The following is a 17312-nucleotide window of genomic DNA, read 5'->3' on the forward strand; positions in this document are numbered from 1 at the left end:
TTTTTAAAAATTCTCTTTCACACTTATGAAATTGTTAAATGTTTACTATATTTAACAATAGCACATATCAGATTTAAAAAAATAGTGATCACTTAGTGACGCTAAATGTCACTTAAGACATTTATTCACTATAAAAAAGACTTTTTATCCTAATCCTATTTTATTCCAATCAAAACAGGTTTGTCTCAATTTATCTGGAATAAGTAAGAAACAGTTCTACAAGCAAGGGTCCCAATTTAGCCTTGAGACCATTTTCCCCAAACCATGTCCACCTACTTGAAAGCCAGATACCATATGGGCAGTGGCAGCGCACCTTGAGCCAAAAGCTTTTGCCCTCCATTTTTGCAGTGCTTCCAATGCAAACCACTTCCTCAAACTCAATTGCTCAGCCAATCCCTGCAGAACGCAGGCTTGAACCCACTGCCCATTTGCACCGTGGTTTCCTAGCAGGGCTGGCCGGAGATGTTTTGCTGCTATAGGCAAAATGCTCCACATGCCACGCCCCTGCCCCCCTGCGACCGCTGGCTCTGCCACTGCAACTGCAGCCTGAGAGCAATGAGGGCAAGGGTGTCAGGGTAGCAGCAGGCGCAAAACCCTGGCATGACTGGCAGTGATGAGAGTGGCGCTCAGATTTGCTGCCTGAGGCGAAGAACCCCATTTAGGGGATGCCCCTGTTTCCTAGGGCTCAACAACCAACTGGAGATGAGTGCTTGGGAAGCACTGAGCAAGGAATTTTGACGGCTGGATTGTCTTGGGAGGAGAGGCAGATAACAATTTGGCCCACTGGGCCAAAAAAGTTCCCTAGGACTGCACTGCTTTTATAGCAGTGGTTCTTCATTACATTTTCAGCATCCTTACCATACATTTAAATCCTTACCCGCAAGCATACACACACCACAGTACTTTCTAACATCATTTCCCTAAAGGAGATGATCTTTCACTAAACGGTAACTTATCATAGTGTATACGTAATCATATTAGTTTTACTACTCAATTGTTTGCCTCCCTGGGCTCCTTTGGGGGGAAAGGAAGGATAAAACTTTAATAATAATAAATAAATAAAATAGTCTGTCCGCAAGCCTTGTGGTGGGAGTTCCCACGGGCTCGCAACGCTTGCAGGCAGCAGCCTGCAGCCCACAAGCTTGGGGGACAGCGGGGAGGCGCAGCACGTCTTCCCGCTGTTCCCTGACCTGGTTAGGAGGCTGCCTGGGGGGCCCCAATAATTTTCCTCCCTTTATTCCCCCCCCCAAAAAAAACTAGGTGCGTCCTATGGGCCGGTGCGTCCTATAGGGCGAAAAATACGGTAATCATTTTTTAGCAAACTGATTAATCACTTCAAATAAATATGCATATCACAGAAATCTCAAAATAGCAAGTTTTTGAAGTGTGCGGAAGAGGCCGTAAGCCAGTTCATAATTTAATACTACAGGCAGCAACCATGTTGCTCATGTCCAATTGGCACCTGACTGCGGACACACAGGTCCTTTTGGAACAGAAAGAGGGATTTTTGGAACAGGGGGGGATTGGGGCAGACCAGGCTTATATCCACTCCATCAAAGCCCAGTGGGGCAGAAACAGAACCCCTATGCAAAATGGTTGCTGCCTGCATTTAGCTGGAAGACATGGTTAAAAGTAAACTCATTTTTTTTCATTCTTGCTTGGAGTAACAAATCAGAGTAACACAATGCCTTAAATAGTTTCAGCCTCACAGATTAATTACCTCTCATCAATTAAATTTCACCTGTATTAATTAATCAACAATTTTAGGTGATTATTCTGCCAATTACACTGATTAAAAAATGGCAGCTATACAAACTATGACTGCACATTACACTATTATTGTCCCTTTAAGGACCGTTTCCTTCTTATTCTTAAGACGTTCCAATTTTAAAGTTTAACAAAATGAATGACCCTCTCTGAGTCACATGTGGGGAAAGGGAAGAAGCAAATGGAAAGAATTATTATGATGAAAATATAAATATGCTCAACCAGTTACACAAGTTACACCTCACAAATGAACATGATCAAAATTCAAAGGCAGATCACTCACATGTAATTTTAATTATTTCTATTTTTAACACCTTTCAGAAAAGTGTTATTGCTTAACTCAAATCCACCTGATAATCAATTGACGTTACAGATTATTGTGATGTTGTGTTTTGGATAGGTGTGGAGATGCAAGACTGAAAGCCCATCACCCTACTATCCTAGTGGGGACAACTCCATGATAATCTTCTATTACATAGAGAGCTTCCCTTATGGACCAATTTCAGAAGCAATAGGTCTTTGGAGTCAATGGGCATCGTTAAAAGGCATGGTTACAACAAGTATGAACACAAACCAGACTTGCTGAACTAGTATTTTCTGTACTGTATTATGCTGCACTGTATTTTTCAAACATTATTAGTCAACTTGATTGTAAGGAAAATATTATGTTAAAGAAAGCTTGTCTGGACCATATGCTGAAAGCAGTATCATGCCACTTTCCCCCAAAGAAAATGTAGTTTGTTAAGGGTGCTGAGAGTTGTTAGGAGGCCAGCTATTCCCCCCCTTACAGAGTTATAATTCTCAAAATGGTTTAACAGTCAGCCCCTCTTCCCAGGGAACTCTGGGAACTGTAGCTTTGTGAGGCCTTGTTCAGCAACTCTCAGCACCCTTATCAAACAGCAGTTCCCGGGATTCTTCGTGGAAGCCATGATGTTTAAAGCAGCAAGTTATTGGTTTAAAGGTAAAGTGCAGATCTGGTCCTGGGCCTCCTCTTTACATTGCTAGCCAAGAAATTACTCCACAAACATAGAAAATGTATTTATAAGAAGCTGGCGTTTTATATACGCATCATATGAAGTTGGGTATTTTTGTCTTTTTGAACTGTGGGAAGAACAAGGTGAATCTTCTGTGAAATAAATGATAAATGGCCAGAACAGTCATTTAATTAAATTTGAGGAGTGTCTCATTTTGGAGTAGCAGAAGGAAGAAAAAAAATGCCTAGGATTCCCCACACCAATGAAGATCTAACGAGAAAGAAGGAAACTCAAAAGAGTGGAGGAACTAACAAGAGGAATGGGAAAACACCACCAGCTTTGTTTACCCTGAAGCAGGGCAGGTGACCACAGACCCTCCATGTGTCACGATGCGGCCAGCATGACTAAATCACTAAGGCGCATGGAGGTCCATGACGGAAGCCAGAGCGCATGGAAATGCAATTTACCTTCCTGCAGTACCAGTATATAAGTAACCATTGGTAGTGCTGTAGGGATTCTGACATGAAGACAAATAGGATATTGGCAGCAAAGGGAGGTGGTCTTTGAAATCCTCTCACTTTATCTGGACTGATCACATTTTGAAAAACTCAAATAATAATAATAATAATATTAATAATAATAATAATAATAATAATAATAATAATAATAATAAAAGCCCTCAGAATATTTAACAAACATTTTAACTGGAGAAAGAAAATATTTCCAAGCATTTACCAAGCTGGCTATACAATACATATATTACTGTAGTATTTAAGTAAGTTTGCTAAGTATCAAATCAAGTTAGTGTTAACCAACATTTCTTATAGTACTGCCATTTGCATCATATCTAAGTGGAAGAGGTGTGGATTGCTCTGTGTATGGCAATAATCGGAAACATTCCCTTTATATACTGTGTAAATGTTCCAGGCACTATGTGAAGTATATAAAATCAAATATTATTGTGATATGAAAAGACAGCCTATGCCCTCACATAGATGCATTTTTGGTTTTCTAGTCAATACCTAACCAACTCATGTTTGTTATTTTTAAAAATATATATAAAAGAGAAAAATATATCTTCCATACATGGTATGAATGTGAAATAAATTTAGAAGAAACTTTTTGCAATATATCGAAGTCTGAAAAAATATTATCTACTCTTCTGATAATAGGTACAATGAGAGGTGGTTTCCCCACTAATACTATCATTTGTCTCATTTTTTTTTATAATTTACTCTCCAATAACAACAAAAAGATAAAAAAGAATACTAGAAAAAATCAAATGCATATCATTGTGGCTATTACCAGAAAAACAGATAATATATTTTCCAGACTTAGATATATTGAAACAAAATTTCTTCTAAATTTATTTCATACTTGGATATATTTATCACTTTGATATTTTTTTAATAGTACAAACAGGAGTTGGCTAGGTAATGAACAGAAAACCAAAAATGCATATATATGAGGGTATATACTGTCTTTTAATCTGATTATCATTGTTGATTTAGTATACTTGACACAATGCCTTGAACCTCAACACAATGTAAATTAATAACAGCATCTGCCTGGATATTTAGTTAACTATAGTTAACTAAATTTTTAGTTCACTAGATTTTTTGTTAGCTAAGGGAATGTATGGCGTTCCAGTGTAAAGTCAGACTTGTAAGACAGCACTAACATTAGCCTGGGGTGATATTAGCTGTACAGTCGCATGTGCTGTGAGACAAATACATTTCCTTCCACTGAGCATTATTTTTTTTTCCATATTAGACCATTCTTTGTTTCAAAGCATATGATACTAGTGAATTTCCTTCCTTCCTCCCCACCACAATTCATGGCAACAACTAGTATTTAAAAACCCATCTGATATATAGTGGGTTGGATCTCATCACAACAACACAGTTCATAAAATCCCAACTATATGCTTTAATCCTTTTTGACTGCAGCAGCAACGCAAAGCATTATACACTTAAAGAAAAATCCCAACCTGCCATCCTGAAAAAATAATAATTGTGGCGCGTCAGTAACCAGATAGTATTCTCAAATTTCAGTGATCTAGACAGTGGAGCCTTCCCCCTATACTGTGCTCTGTTTCATGTGGTACAAGGCTTTAACTGGCCAAATCTCCCCCCTCCTCCCCACACTGAATCAGTAGAACAGTGAAGATCTTACTCTCTCTCTCCCTCTCTCTTTTTTAGCAGTGGCATATCAATGAGGCACAGATGTGTATTCCAACTCTGCATGGATGAGCACACTGTTCAATAGTGCTGGCTCACACGGTATCAGGGCAAGTTATCACTTCCCATGAAGGCACTCTTATCACCAGGGCCCAGAGAGGTGGCTGCAAATCGCAGCCTTTTTATTTTCAAGGCAGTTTTGCTGAACATTCAAGCTTCAAAGATTCACACTTCCAAAACTCTATAAGAGTTTGTGAACGCTCAATTTGCCAAAACTGTTTACAGTGTAATTGGGCACCGTACCTGTGTCCATGAGATAGCGAAGGCGCTTCTCCACCAGCGCGGCACGGGTGTCAATTTGCTTTTGCTCATTCTCTAGTGCTGCCAATTCTCCTACAACATACTGACTGGTGTCTTTGAACCCTTTCTGTTAAAGAGAACAAACAACAAGAAAAGACATCACTTGTTAAGTTGCATTTTTCCTTTCCAGAAACACTTAGTAAGGCACTTACCTAAATATCACGCTTACTACCAAACCAGGAAACACAATTCATAAATCTCAACCATCTGCCAAATTTCATTATGAGGTGTGTCCCATTAAAATCACTTACTGAAAGTTAGTTTCAAAGTTTCAAATCTCTTTGATAACTTTTGAATTTCTGTACAATTTTTCTTTTAAACCTGTGCTGCTATAGATTTTTATAAATTATCTCAGAAAAGAATCAAAGTGTTTAATACACCATAGGTCTAACCTATAAAGCTGCTTTTTCGACTACAATGGGGGGGGGGAATACTCCTCAAATTTTAGTTCATCCTACATAGCCATTTTTTTAGCCAGGGAATCTACAGCTAAATATATAAAGATTTGGGATTTGAAACAAACAAAAAATCCCAACAACCATGAATACCATTCTTTTCTTTGTGTATCTATCCCTTGTGCAAATTTTAATGGTGCTATTCTACAAAAATAACAGTAAAATGTCTTCTGGTTTCTCCCGCAGAAATTGCTTAAATTGCTATACATTGGTAGTCTGGTAAAAGCATTGCTAATTAATGCTGTTAAGAACCTGACCAGTAGCAACAAAAATGAATGAATAAATGCTCAGGTGCCACCACCATCCTGCAAAAAGAGAAAAAGCCTGCAGTCTAGTTTGGGTTCACTTATCCCAACCTTATAGTGACATCATTTTAAAATTTCTAAATCTTTCATATGATAAGTGTAACAGAACTTGTCCAAGAAATATGAAGAAGATGTATTACCGGTTATTAATGCTATCCTGAAAGCCATGACAGAAAACAGCAGATCTCTCAAATGTTCTGAACTTATCAGCTATAAACATTGTTTTAATGCTACTAATGAAAACTACCAATGGTTGTTCTGACTGGGCTATAGATAAGATTCCTCTCAGTTCCAACCGGGATGCAATTTATATCTAAAACAGTGTTTAAGAAAATAAGGTAGTTAAGTCATCATATGCTGAAACTGAAGCTCTGTTTTGGCAATACAAAAGTAAGGTACATGTACTTTGGAATCACCAATGAGCCTCTTTGAGGATGTTAATGAAAACTCACTGAGAGCAGGTTAGCGCTGAAAAGCTCATTTTGGGAATCCAATTGTCTTTTGCAAAGGAATGTATATATAGATACTACATTTTTAGGAAGGGATAAAATCTGCTATTTACTTATCATGTCTCTACTAGTTGCTGGATGCGACAGCCAGCCACAATAAATTATTTTCTCCTCAAACAGTAGCTAAATGAATCAATCCACAAAGTTATTTTTTGAAAATTGTGATAAAAGTAAAAGTTCACAAGGTGGTACCTCTCAGAACCCATGCACAGTGTAGTTGTTTTAGGACTGGGCAGACATGCAAATTTATAGGACCCCAGTCCTCCATCACCAGAAAGAAGAAAAGCAGCTGTGAAAGAAAGGCTATTTTACTTTTCTCATCCCCATCCCCCCAAACTGGTTGTTGTAGCCTCTCAAGTATAGGAAGGGAAGAAGTAATGTGGGTGGAGGAACAATAACGAAAGGTAACTGCCTACTATTCTTCATAGTTAATTGAAAAGATTATAAAACCTTGCCAATGACAGCTCTCAGGACTGTACAAAATACTGTAAGGTTAAAAGGAATGCTGTGTCAGGATGAAAACTTCCCCAGAGTTCATATGTACAATTTGCATATATATTATGAACTTGCTGAGCAAGACCTCTTCAGCTTTATTAAAGCACAACTGTTCTTAAATAAAAAAATTATCAGCTGGCAAATTGGTGGTCATTCAGTATAAGAATTAAAACACTTCACATTATCTAGATGGCACTGAGCTCCTCAGCAAAAATAACTACTATTTAGACAAAAGGTGGAGAGCAATAAAAAAGAGTTGCAAAAATTATGTGGTATCTCTAGACCAAAAAACAAAACAACCAATCCTCAAAACCAAAAACAAAAGGGGGAGGGGTGGCAGGAGGAAAAAAACAGAAATAAAACATATTCAGGTCAAAACTTGTTCTTCTTCCTGTTTCTGTCCCGCAGCTGTCCATCAAAAGCAGCTTTCTCCCTGCGGTCTATCAAATATTTCCCTCACAAATCAATTTTACACATGATCAGCCCATACCCCTACTGAGCTGAACCTCCCCGTTAATTAAGTGAAGAAATTACCATATATATTATATTAATGCAAACATCATTCAGCTAGTAATTCACGGCTGATCTGGATAATGGAAAGGTTGAACACCCATTAACCCAAGCCAACAAAATGGGTTGGCTGAGAAATTCTAGCAGGTCTCATGTGACTTTTTCCTCTAACTGCAGCTCTGCGGTATCTGCTATTGTAATAATTAAAATCCTCCCGGTAGATCAATACTGGAATCTCTTTATGGGAAGTGCCCTGATGGAAATGTCTCAAGGAAGCTGGAGCTGTGGAACTCTGAAAAATTCATTTTTTTTAATCTGACAATTATCACCACGCTGCAGACTAATTCAACAGCGCACCCCTCTCACTCTGCTTTGAATGCACTGGAGATTGACATCTAAGAAAACCTAACATCTCATTTTAACAAATAAAGGCACTATTTCCACATACAGTTGAGAATTATCAGCAATCATGAAACCAGACAAAAAAATTAATATACATTAAGCACTTCATCTTCTGATGGCTTCCTCTGAGTTTCAGTTATCGCTGCCTTCTCCTCATTTCCTCTCTTTGTATCTTCCTGTATTGATCTCTGCCTTTTCATCTCTTGAAAAAAAAGAGAGGAAAGACATGTAAAATTATTATAATACTTGATATTTGTGTATTGAAATGTGGGCTTACATTATCTGGTTTTTAATATATTTATTGTTAAATATTATTAAATCATAAGATTGGGGGTGGGAGGACAGCTTTTCAGAACATTTTTGCCTACCTGGTCTGTTTTCAACATATTGACTGAATGACTGAAGCTGAGTTTTTCTGACTGTGGAGTCCTTGCTGAACACAACAGGATTTCTAAAACATTCTGTTGCTTTTTGTAATCGCTCAGCACGATGTTCTTCTGTCTCATTCTGCCAGAAAAACCAGAACTGTACATCAAATTCTTTTGTTTATAAATATGCAGTTACAAATGAAAAATATATATTTCAACAAAAGAGAATATGTGGAGAGAGAAAAATACTGTTTGTGTTAGATAAAAATGACATCAGGAACCAGAAAAAAGTGCTGAGCCCAAGAAAAGAGGTTTTGGCAAAACAAGCCCCTTGGGTTATTAATATGGCAACTTCAGCCAGGGTTCTGCTGCTAGACACCAAAATCAGTTAACGGCATCAAATGTAACTTTGAACAAAGAAGAGTTTAAACAAAGATCACTCTTCCTCAATTTGGATTCCCTGAGCATGGTGTACATTGGACTACACAGCAATGTGTATACCCCTGAACGTCACCTGTCACTTAAAATAGCAGAGTGGCTCTAGTCTTCTCCATACGCTGCTTGCCCTGGTAAAGAATTCTGTCATCCTGAATGGACCCACAGACTTGTATGACAAGAAGAACTCGTTTCTAATTTTATGCCCATTGAGATAAATCACTAATGCTAGATGAAGGATAAAAGGTAGGATTATAATACTACCCCAATGAACTGCATTTCATCAGCTATAACTTTCTGAATCCAGATTTATAAGTAAGCCCTTTGCAGCTAAGGAAGCTACAATTATCGTTTCCCAGAGCTTCCTATGTTAATGTTGGTAACAAATTCAAATGGGTCTATCAACACAAAATATCCCAGAAGACTAAACCACAGCAGTGTGTGGAAACTGCAGATACGAGGTGCTGTGTACCAAACAAATATTTCATTTTATACCTAATCTATTATTATTTTTATTAAGTGTTTTGAAAGTAAATAGGGAAAGGCTAAGATGCATGACTAATAGCTAAGCCTGCTGAATGCTGAAACTGGTTATCAAAAGCTACCAAGACTTTGCCCTTCCTCTGCATTGAGACAATTGGTAATGAGGGAGTTCTCCAATGGCCTATTCTCTAGCCTCAAGGAGGCCTGGGATACAGAACCCTCCAGGGAAGGTAACAGTTTATCCTTTTCCACAAACACAGAATGCCTCATTTATAAATGTGTAAACTGCATTTTATTAAGAACACAAATCCAACTCGTTGCTGAAAGCTTTAACAGAACAGATGGACACCATGTATTATTTCTTACAGTATTAGAAAAGTGTTTAGACCTGGCTACCCTTTTCGCTGCAGCAACTTACACAAAGAAAATAAAGCACTCCAAATTAATAAAAAAATGTGTATTTAGAGCATGCAATACCATTTTTGTCACATTAACTAAATCAAATTGACCTAATAGAGGGGGTTGGTGTGCCATTTGTTGAGTTAACTCTTATTTCTATAAAGCATCACTTATGCTAGATTTGTTTTTTCAACAATCAAGCAGCTATGATTTTGCTTTTCTGAGAAAAGGATCTCTTCCAGCTCTTCATACAATAGCCATCTGACAGTCAAAACGCAGGTCTTTACCAAAATAAACAAACATGGCTAATTTTTTAGGCCTGGCAACATGCTAAAATATCAGTGCGATTAGCCAGCAAATCCCATTTTAAGAAGCCTTTTTATGACTGGGGACTTCTGCCACTTTACAAATGTATTCCTCTAAGCCCACTAATTCAGTTAGCCTTTTCAATCCATTGTATTATTCTGAGGCCAGCTTCATTTTGCATTAAATCCACTGCAGAAAGCTAAATTGAACGCAAAAAATCAGACTTGATCCAAGCTTCCCTTTGTTCAAAGATAGAGACTGAAAGTCCTCTGCTGCTGCCACACACTTTCATCACCAATTTATCGGAACCGACAGTGTAAAGGAAAAAGCAATGAAAGTCATTGTTTTGGGACTTCAAAGCATCTCTGTATCTGGGGGAGGAAATCCTTTCAGTCAGCAGTGTATACACCCACAGTCTGCAGGTGGGTGAAAAGTTATACATAAGTGGAACTGCCCCATAGGCATAAAAATCTTTTCACTTACTAGTAACAGTTGTGACCTAATGAAGACAGTAAGATGCACCTCTACATATATTGTATCTATCTAGTTATGTCTAGGTAGAAAATAAGCAACCCAACCCAAAATGCACTGCACTACCTACACTGCGTGGCACAAATGTTTAAGAAACGTATGTGGGTTTATATAATAGTTTGATTTCAATATAGCAAAACCCAACAGTTAATCGTTAAAAGCAGTATTTTTAAACAAGAAAAATAGGTGCCGGTACGCCCCATGACCCCCCACCACTCCCACCACTGCTTCCCCGACCCCGATCGCCCCTCCCTGCACTTTTGCTGCTTTCCCCCTCCTCCGTTGCTGCTGCTTCCAGTGGCACAGCCTCCCGCAGTTGCTTTGGCACGACCCTTACGAATGACAAAGCGGCTTCCGAGAAGGTGCCTGACGATCACCGGCAGGCACCTTGGGTCGCACCCAATCAGCCCCGGGAGGCTGTGCCTGCAGCCATGGAAGCAGCAGTGATGGAGGAGGAGGAGGAGGAGGCAGAAGCGGCAAAGGTGCGGGGGGAGGGAGCAAGTGAATGGGGTTGGGCAAGTGGCAGCCACAAGATGGTGGCAGGGGAAAAGGAGGTGGTGGCATGTCATACCGACCAAAAAAACACACTAGTTAAAAGAGATTAAAGGAAGGCCCTGTTCACATCTATGTAAATGAGAGAATTGACTTCAGTCTGAATCATGTAATGTACTTTACTTCCTACACTTACATAAATTTAAAATGACTAGTTGAAATAAAGAATGCCTAACTAGATTGTGGTACAGTGGCCCAAGTGAGCAATCACTTGTACAACCAAGCACCACCCATAAGAGGACACACACTGTTAAAACAAAAGGCAAGTGTTAAAATGTATATCTTCTCATACATCTGTACAGACATAACCATTAACAGCACAAATCAGAATCCAGAAGCCTCAAGTACTAAGACAGTAGCTTAGTCAAAACTTACCTTAAACTCTTGCTCTGGGCTATCAATGACTGCTTTCTGAGCAGCACTGGAAGGTGAATTTGCCACCTGTGGCTGAGCTTCCAGGAGCTTCTTCAGCTTCCAATCCACCAACTTGCTGCTCTGTTCAGCTAAATATGCAAACACCACAATATAACGCACACACACACAGACGGAGACAAAGAGGAGTATTTAGATGTGGAGTCATTATAACAATGTATCCATTTAAGAGATTACATTTGGATTGCTGTTTATAACCTTTAAAGTGCAACTGATTTGGAAATGGAATACAATAATTTGACTCTAGGCTACATATGTGATTCTTGATGCCTCTCTTCCCCATGTCCTTGCCATACAGTTATTTAAACTATACTTTTTACAGGGTGGCCCATAATGTATTGGTCAAATTGATTTCAATTGAGCTTTTTTATAATCAGGTTTCCTCTTTAAGGGTTGGAAGTAATGAATGAGTTAAACAAACATAATCAGATGTTAAGTTGTTTTAATTACGGTTTGGCTTAAACACAGTTTGTTTGCCTGCCTCACCCCAGACTAAGCTGTACAGCTGCATAAATTGGAAAACAAAATAAACTTTGGGGAAGCTACTCATTTTTGAGATGACTTGTAGTTCACTATCTATGCCTACTTTATTTTTATTTTTGTCATCACTACCAAAATTGGTGAGGTCTTGTGTGTGTGTGTGAAATTGTTTTTTGTGGAGGGTGACAGTGGAATCTGGTCCTGGCCAGGTATTAACCACCCCTGTTCTAGTTATTACCTTGAGAACCTTTGACCTCACCTGGACTGCTATCACAAGCAGTAATCCACTTGCAACATTATAACTGCACTACTGTCTAAATCTTGCCACGCTGGAGGAATTATAACCACTGTGAATTGCTGTCAACCTCATTGCTGGAAATACTCAGAGGCAAATTTATCTATACACATGTCAAATCTCAAATGAGTAAGTTTTATGTTCAGTCCTAGAGGTCTGAGTATAAGAAAGCAGATATATTTTATCATTCATATTCATCCTTTATGTTGTACTTCCCATGTGCAAAGTGCTTTGCTATTCCTGTATCATTAAAGCATTGCACAATATGTGTCTCTATTTCAACTTAACATTTGGGGAATTAAGGCAGCAAGACCAAATCTTGGCCAATACCTATGGCTGATCCAGGATTTAAACCATTGCCTTCGAGATACACACCTACATATTTATTTATTTATCGACCGACAAGTACATGAAAAATGATAGCACAATCTTTCTTATATATATTACACATAAGCTAAGAATTGGTTACTTTGGACCAAACTACACAAGAAACAAAGATCTACAATTAGATCTGCTGCTGCTTTAAAATTAAGCACAACTAGGTGAAGCTAAGGGACGCGGGTGGTGCTGTGGGTAAAACCTCAGCGCCTAGGACTTGCCAATCATCAGGTCGGCGGTTCGAATCCCCGCGGCGGGGTGCGCTCCCGTTGCTCGGTCCCAGCGCCTGCCAACCTAGCAGTTCGAAAGCACCCCCGGGTGCAAGTAGATAAATAGGGACCGCTTACTAGCAGGAAGGTAAACGGCGTTTCCGTATGCTGTACTGGCTCTCCAGATGCAGCTTCGTCACACTGGCCACGTGACCCGGAAGTGTCTGCGGACAGCGCTGGCTCCTGGCCTATAGAGTGAGATGGGCGCACAACCCCAGAGTCGGACACGACTGGCCCTTACAGGCAGGGGTACCTTTACCTTTACCTAGGTGAAGCTATGTATGTATGTATGCATTTAAAACACATGCTGTTTTTAAAATTCCAAAGTGGTGTACAACAATATTAAAACCACACCATAAACAACAAAGATAGCATAAAACAGCAATACAGCAGGTGGCCTGAATAGCTAGGAACATTTTCGTTAGTGTACTCTATATGGCCATTTCTGAATAGGGATAGCCAGGTAGCCTCAAAGCTAGACTACAGTGGTATCTCCAGTTGCGCATGGGATCCGTTCCGGAGCTCCGGTTGGATCCTGAGGAATTCGCAACCGGAGGTGCTGCTTTTGCGCATGCATGCGGTGCATACAGTGTTTCTGCGCATGTGGCGAAACCCAGAAAAATACTTCTGGATTTGCCGCGTGTGTAACCCGAAGGATACGCAACCAGAGGTGTGTGTATCCAGAGGTACCACTGTATTGTGATGTTCTCTGTATGGGGCTGTCCTTGCAGATGGTTCAGAAATTCCATCTATGGCAAAAAGCTGCAAGAATGCTGGTAGGGTAGCGAAAAGAATATTCTTTTCCAGTCCCAATTTAAGGTGCAAAGCCTTAAATCAGGTATGGAGAACCTTGGGCCCTCCATATGTTGTTGGATTCTAACTCCCATCAGTAAGCATGGTCAATGGCCAGTGATGGTGGAAGTTGTAGTTCAAGAACATCTGGAGGGTAAAAGGTTCTCCACACACGCCCTATATCAGGGGTCAGCAAACATTTTCAGCAGGGGGCCGGTCCAGTGTCCCTCAGACCCTGTGGGGGGCTATATTTTGGAAAAAAAATAAAAATGAACAAATTCCTATGCCCCACAAATAACCAAGAAATGCATTTTAAATAAAAGGACACATTCTACACATGTGAAAACACACTGATTCCTGGACTGTTCACAGGCCGGATTTAGAAGGTGATTGGGCCAGATCCGGCCCCCGGGCCTTAGTTTGCCTATCCATGCCCTATATGGTCTGATGCTGGTCTCTGTGTATGATGAAGTACAAATACATACTTAGCCCGGAACCCACACACCTTACCCATAACAACAAAGGAGCGACTCCTAGCCACTCCAGCTCAGAGTGGAGAGGCACCACTTGGGACTCCACCCTTGGCAGGGGCCAACCGAACCATTTCTTTATAGCTTTAGGAAGCTGGCTATGGTACATTTTCAGTAGGTGTTTGAATGAGGCAACACCTGATTAGATAACTGGTTGCTACTGCTGCTATTAGTAAATCACTATTTAGTGAATTGTTGTTGGCATCAGTCTGTCTTGAGAGACAATGGAATGCGCCTTCGGGGATGAAGTCAAAGTGTTGGAGAATCATGGTACCTGCTGTGACTACAGAGACCAGTATCTCGTAACTATTTTTGCTACCTTAGCAGCAACTCTCCAAGGCACAAGCAGTGTGTAGCGAATTGTGGCCCACATGCTCCAGCACATTTGCCAACCAGATGCTTATTCTGAGCCTGCAAACAGGATCTGAACACAAGACTACTCTGCCTTCCAATGGTTTCCAGCAACTCAAATTAAATTAAGGTTTGGAGTGTTAAAACTGGGTGCCATACCCATATGTATTAAACTGTGTGCTAGACATTTCTAATCTCCTGGAATTAGCAAATGTAACGGCTAATTAAGCAAAGCTAGTCTCTTGTGATGTGGTGACTGCCCGGGATGATAGGCCATTAAGAAACAGAAGATCAAAGGGACCCAGTATGAGATGGCAAATGGATGGGACCCCTCCCTTGAGAGATAAAGACCTTAGAGTAGTGAGTAAGAAGCAATGTTAGTACAATTCAAGGTATGTGACCAATACACAAAGCAGCAGGCATAGCACAATGACTGATGTCAATCTGAATTCAAGGTTGAAGCTAAGGGACCCTCTTGAGGTGATAATGCTGTGTACCCCTCCATTCCCTGTGGGCTCAGATTGTCTATATGTGTAAATAAACCATAAATCCTAAAGACAAGACTGTTTCTTCTGTGCCTCATTTCAAAAAGGAAACATGGAACCCCAGGGAGTCATACACTGCTTGGAGACTGGAGGTGGCATGCAACAAGATTAATGACCCAGCTATAAGCACTCTGCAGTGGAGGTTGGAAAAAGCAATCATTGATAGTCTTCTCCTCCATGAATTTGCCCAATCCACCTTTAAAGCCATCTAAGTTGGTGGTCATCACTGCTTGTTGTGAGAACAAATTCCATACACTATGCTACGTGCAGAAGTCTTTTGTCTGCCCTGAATCCCTTTTTGTCTGTCCTGAAGTGATACATATTATTACAAACAGGTCCTGCAATCAAACCAAATTATCTTGGTTCCCACATAAAGAAAATGGAAACCAGAAAACACAGAAACCAGGAAGTGCTTGTGGGCTCGAAGATGTATTTCCTGAATGCTTGAAGAAACCAGGAAAACACCTTCAAGACACTAACTACTAGGCTTTGTACCATAAATAATCCATAAGAATAAAGTACCCAAGTTCTGGTTGATAGGAAAAGTAATAATCTTACAGGAACCCAAGAAAGATCACTGACTTGCCGTGTTACCACCCTATCTCTTTACTAAGCTGCATGTGTTAATTACTAAAAGGATTTTCTTTCAAGGAATTGTTTTCACCATAATGTTCTGAATATAGATGAACCTGATTTCATAAAAATTCCAGTGAATGATGAAACAATGTTACTTAAAAAAAATGCATTAAGCGTGGTTTCTAAAAAAGGCCAAGAACAGTCTACTGCAGGGATTTCCAAACTATAGTCTGTGGACCCCCAGTGGTTTATGAGCTTGATTCAGGTGGCTGTGGTGCGTCTATGGATTTGGTTAAAGAAGGGAGACAGCACCACCAGTGCATGAACCAGTCATACTGACCTTTAATGCTATTTTACTGCTTTTATTTCTTAAATTGCATTTTATTCTAGTTATAATTTGAATTTTTATGGAATTCAAATTATAACAATATAAAATGTAATGCTAATAAAATAAGCAACAAAAATAACATTAAAAATCATACAACATCTTAGCACAGCACTTTACAATTGCTACAACAGGCAATTGAATTCATTAAGTGGTCTGCCAAAACTCTTAGCACTTTTCAGGAGGTCCATGGGGGAAATGGTTTGAGGATCACTGCTGTATATTCAGCTACTCATATCATATTATATGGCCCAGAGGTGTGTTTTTTTAAGTGTCACTTGTAGACCCATATCTGTGGAAATGTACCTTTGTTCCAAATGTGGCAAAAATTACAATTTCTAGACATCTCAAAAACAAATGGTTGTCTTGTGGGTCCTGTTCAATCATCTTCACAGAGAGACTTCTTACTGATAGTAGCTTTCACTTCATATAGCACTGAATCAGGATCTCAATCAACTATAAGGTCTGGATGGTAAACTAAATAGAACGACTGGCTTACTTGAAGTGTAGTTTGTGAGTGGGACGCTGGTGACAGTGCATTGGGTATTTCCTCTCACATGACCTCAGGCAGGAGTAAAGACTTGTGGGACACAGGCACTTCCTCCTCAGTTTTTCTAGACTTGCCAAGCAGCAATGTTCACCAAAGCACGTGAAACAAGAATAGCAGCCTGCCTCCCTTCCTGGCTCATAAATCAATAAAAATAGAAGTGACAGAGTCAACAGTACCCCTCCTAAGGGAAAAAACAAAAACAAGTGTGACTGCAGGGAGGGAGGGTTCCACTGTCCCCAGTGGAAGGGAGGGTTCCACTGTCCCCAGCATCCCATTCACAAATCTACACTTCAGGTAAGCCAGTCGTTCTATTTATTTCACGGGACACTGGGAACAGTGGATTGGGACAGACCACAGCATTTCCCAATAAATGGGTGGGTCCACACTGCTGACAAAACCTGGTGTAACACTGTATGACCAAAAGCCACCTCAGCTGAAGACACGGTGACTTGGTCAAATTTATAATGTCTAGTGAAAGTGGAGGGAGACAACCAAGCGGCTGCCCTACAAAAATCTATTAAAGAAGCATTAGCCATAAAGGCAGCAGAAGTCGAGGCTGACCCAGAGGAATGAGCAAAATATGAGATGGGCGGGCCAATTTCATAGTATCATAAGCTAAGGATATGCACCCCTAATCAATCTAGCTAGTGTAGCTGAAGCGACCTTTCCTCCTAAGGTGGAAGGAGGAAAACCGCTGT

General features: G+C 40.0%; 1 protein-coding gene across 4 annotated transcripts in view; it reads right to left on the reverse strand.

Moving 5' to 3' along the window:
- Positions 1-17312, reverse strand: part of EHBP1 (EH domain binding protein 1) — a 269882-nt gene that overhangs the window by 48623 nt on the left and 203947 nt on the right. For all 4 annotated transcript variants that reach the window (XM_083730032.1, XM_083730030.1, XM_083730031.1 and 1 more), the window contains 4 exons: positions 11407-11534; positions 8326-8464; positions 8053-8159; positions 5225-5348 (listed from right to left, as the gene is read on the reverse strand). In XM_083730032.1, the coding sequence (XP_083586158.1) occupies positions 5225-5348; positions 8053-8159; positions 8326-8464; positions 11407-11534 (498 nt within the window). The remainder of the gene's footprint in view (positions 1-5224; positions 5349-8052; positions 8160-8325; positions 8465-11406; positions 11535-17312) is intronic.

Source organism: Podarcis gaigeae (assembly GCF_964106915.1).
Source record: "Podarcis gaigeae genome assembly, chromosome: 3".
NCBI classification, from domain to species: domain Eukaryota; kingdom Metazoa; phylum Chordata; class Lepidosauria; order Squamata; family Lacertidae; genus Podarcis; species Podarcis gaigeae.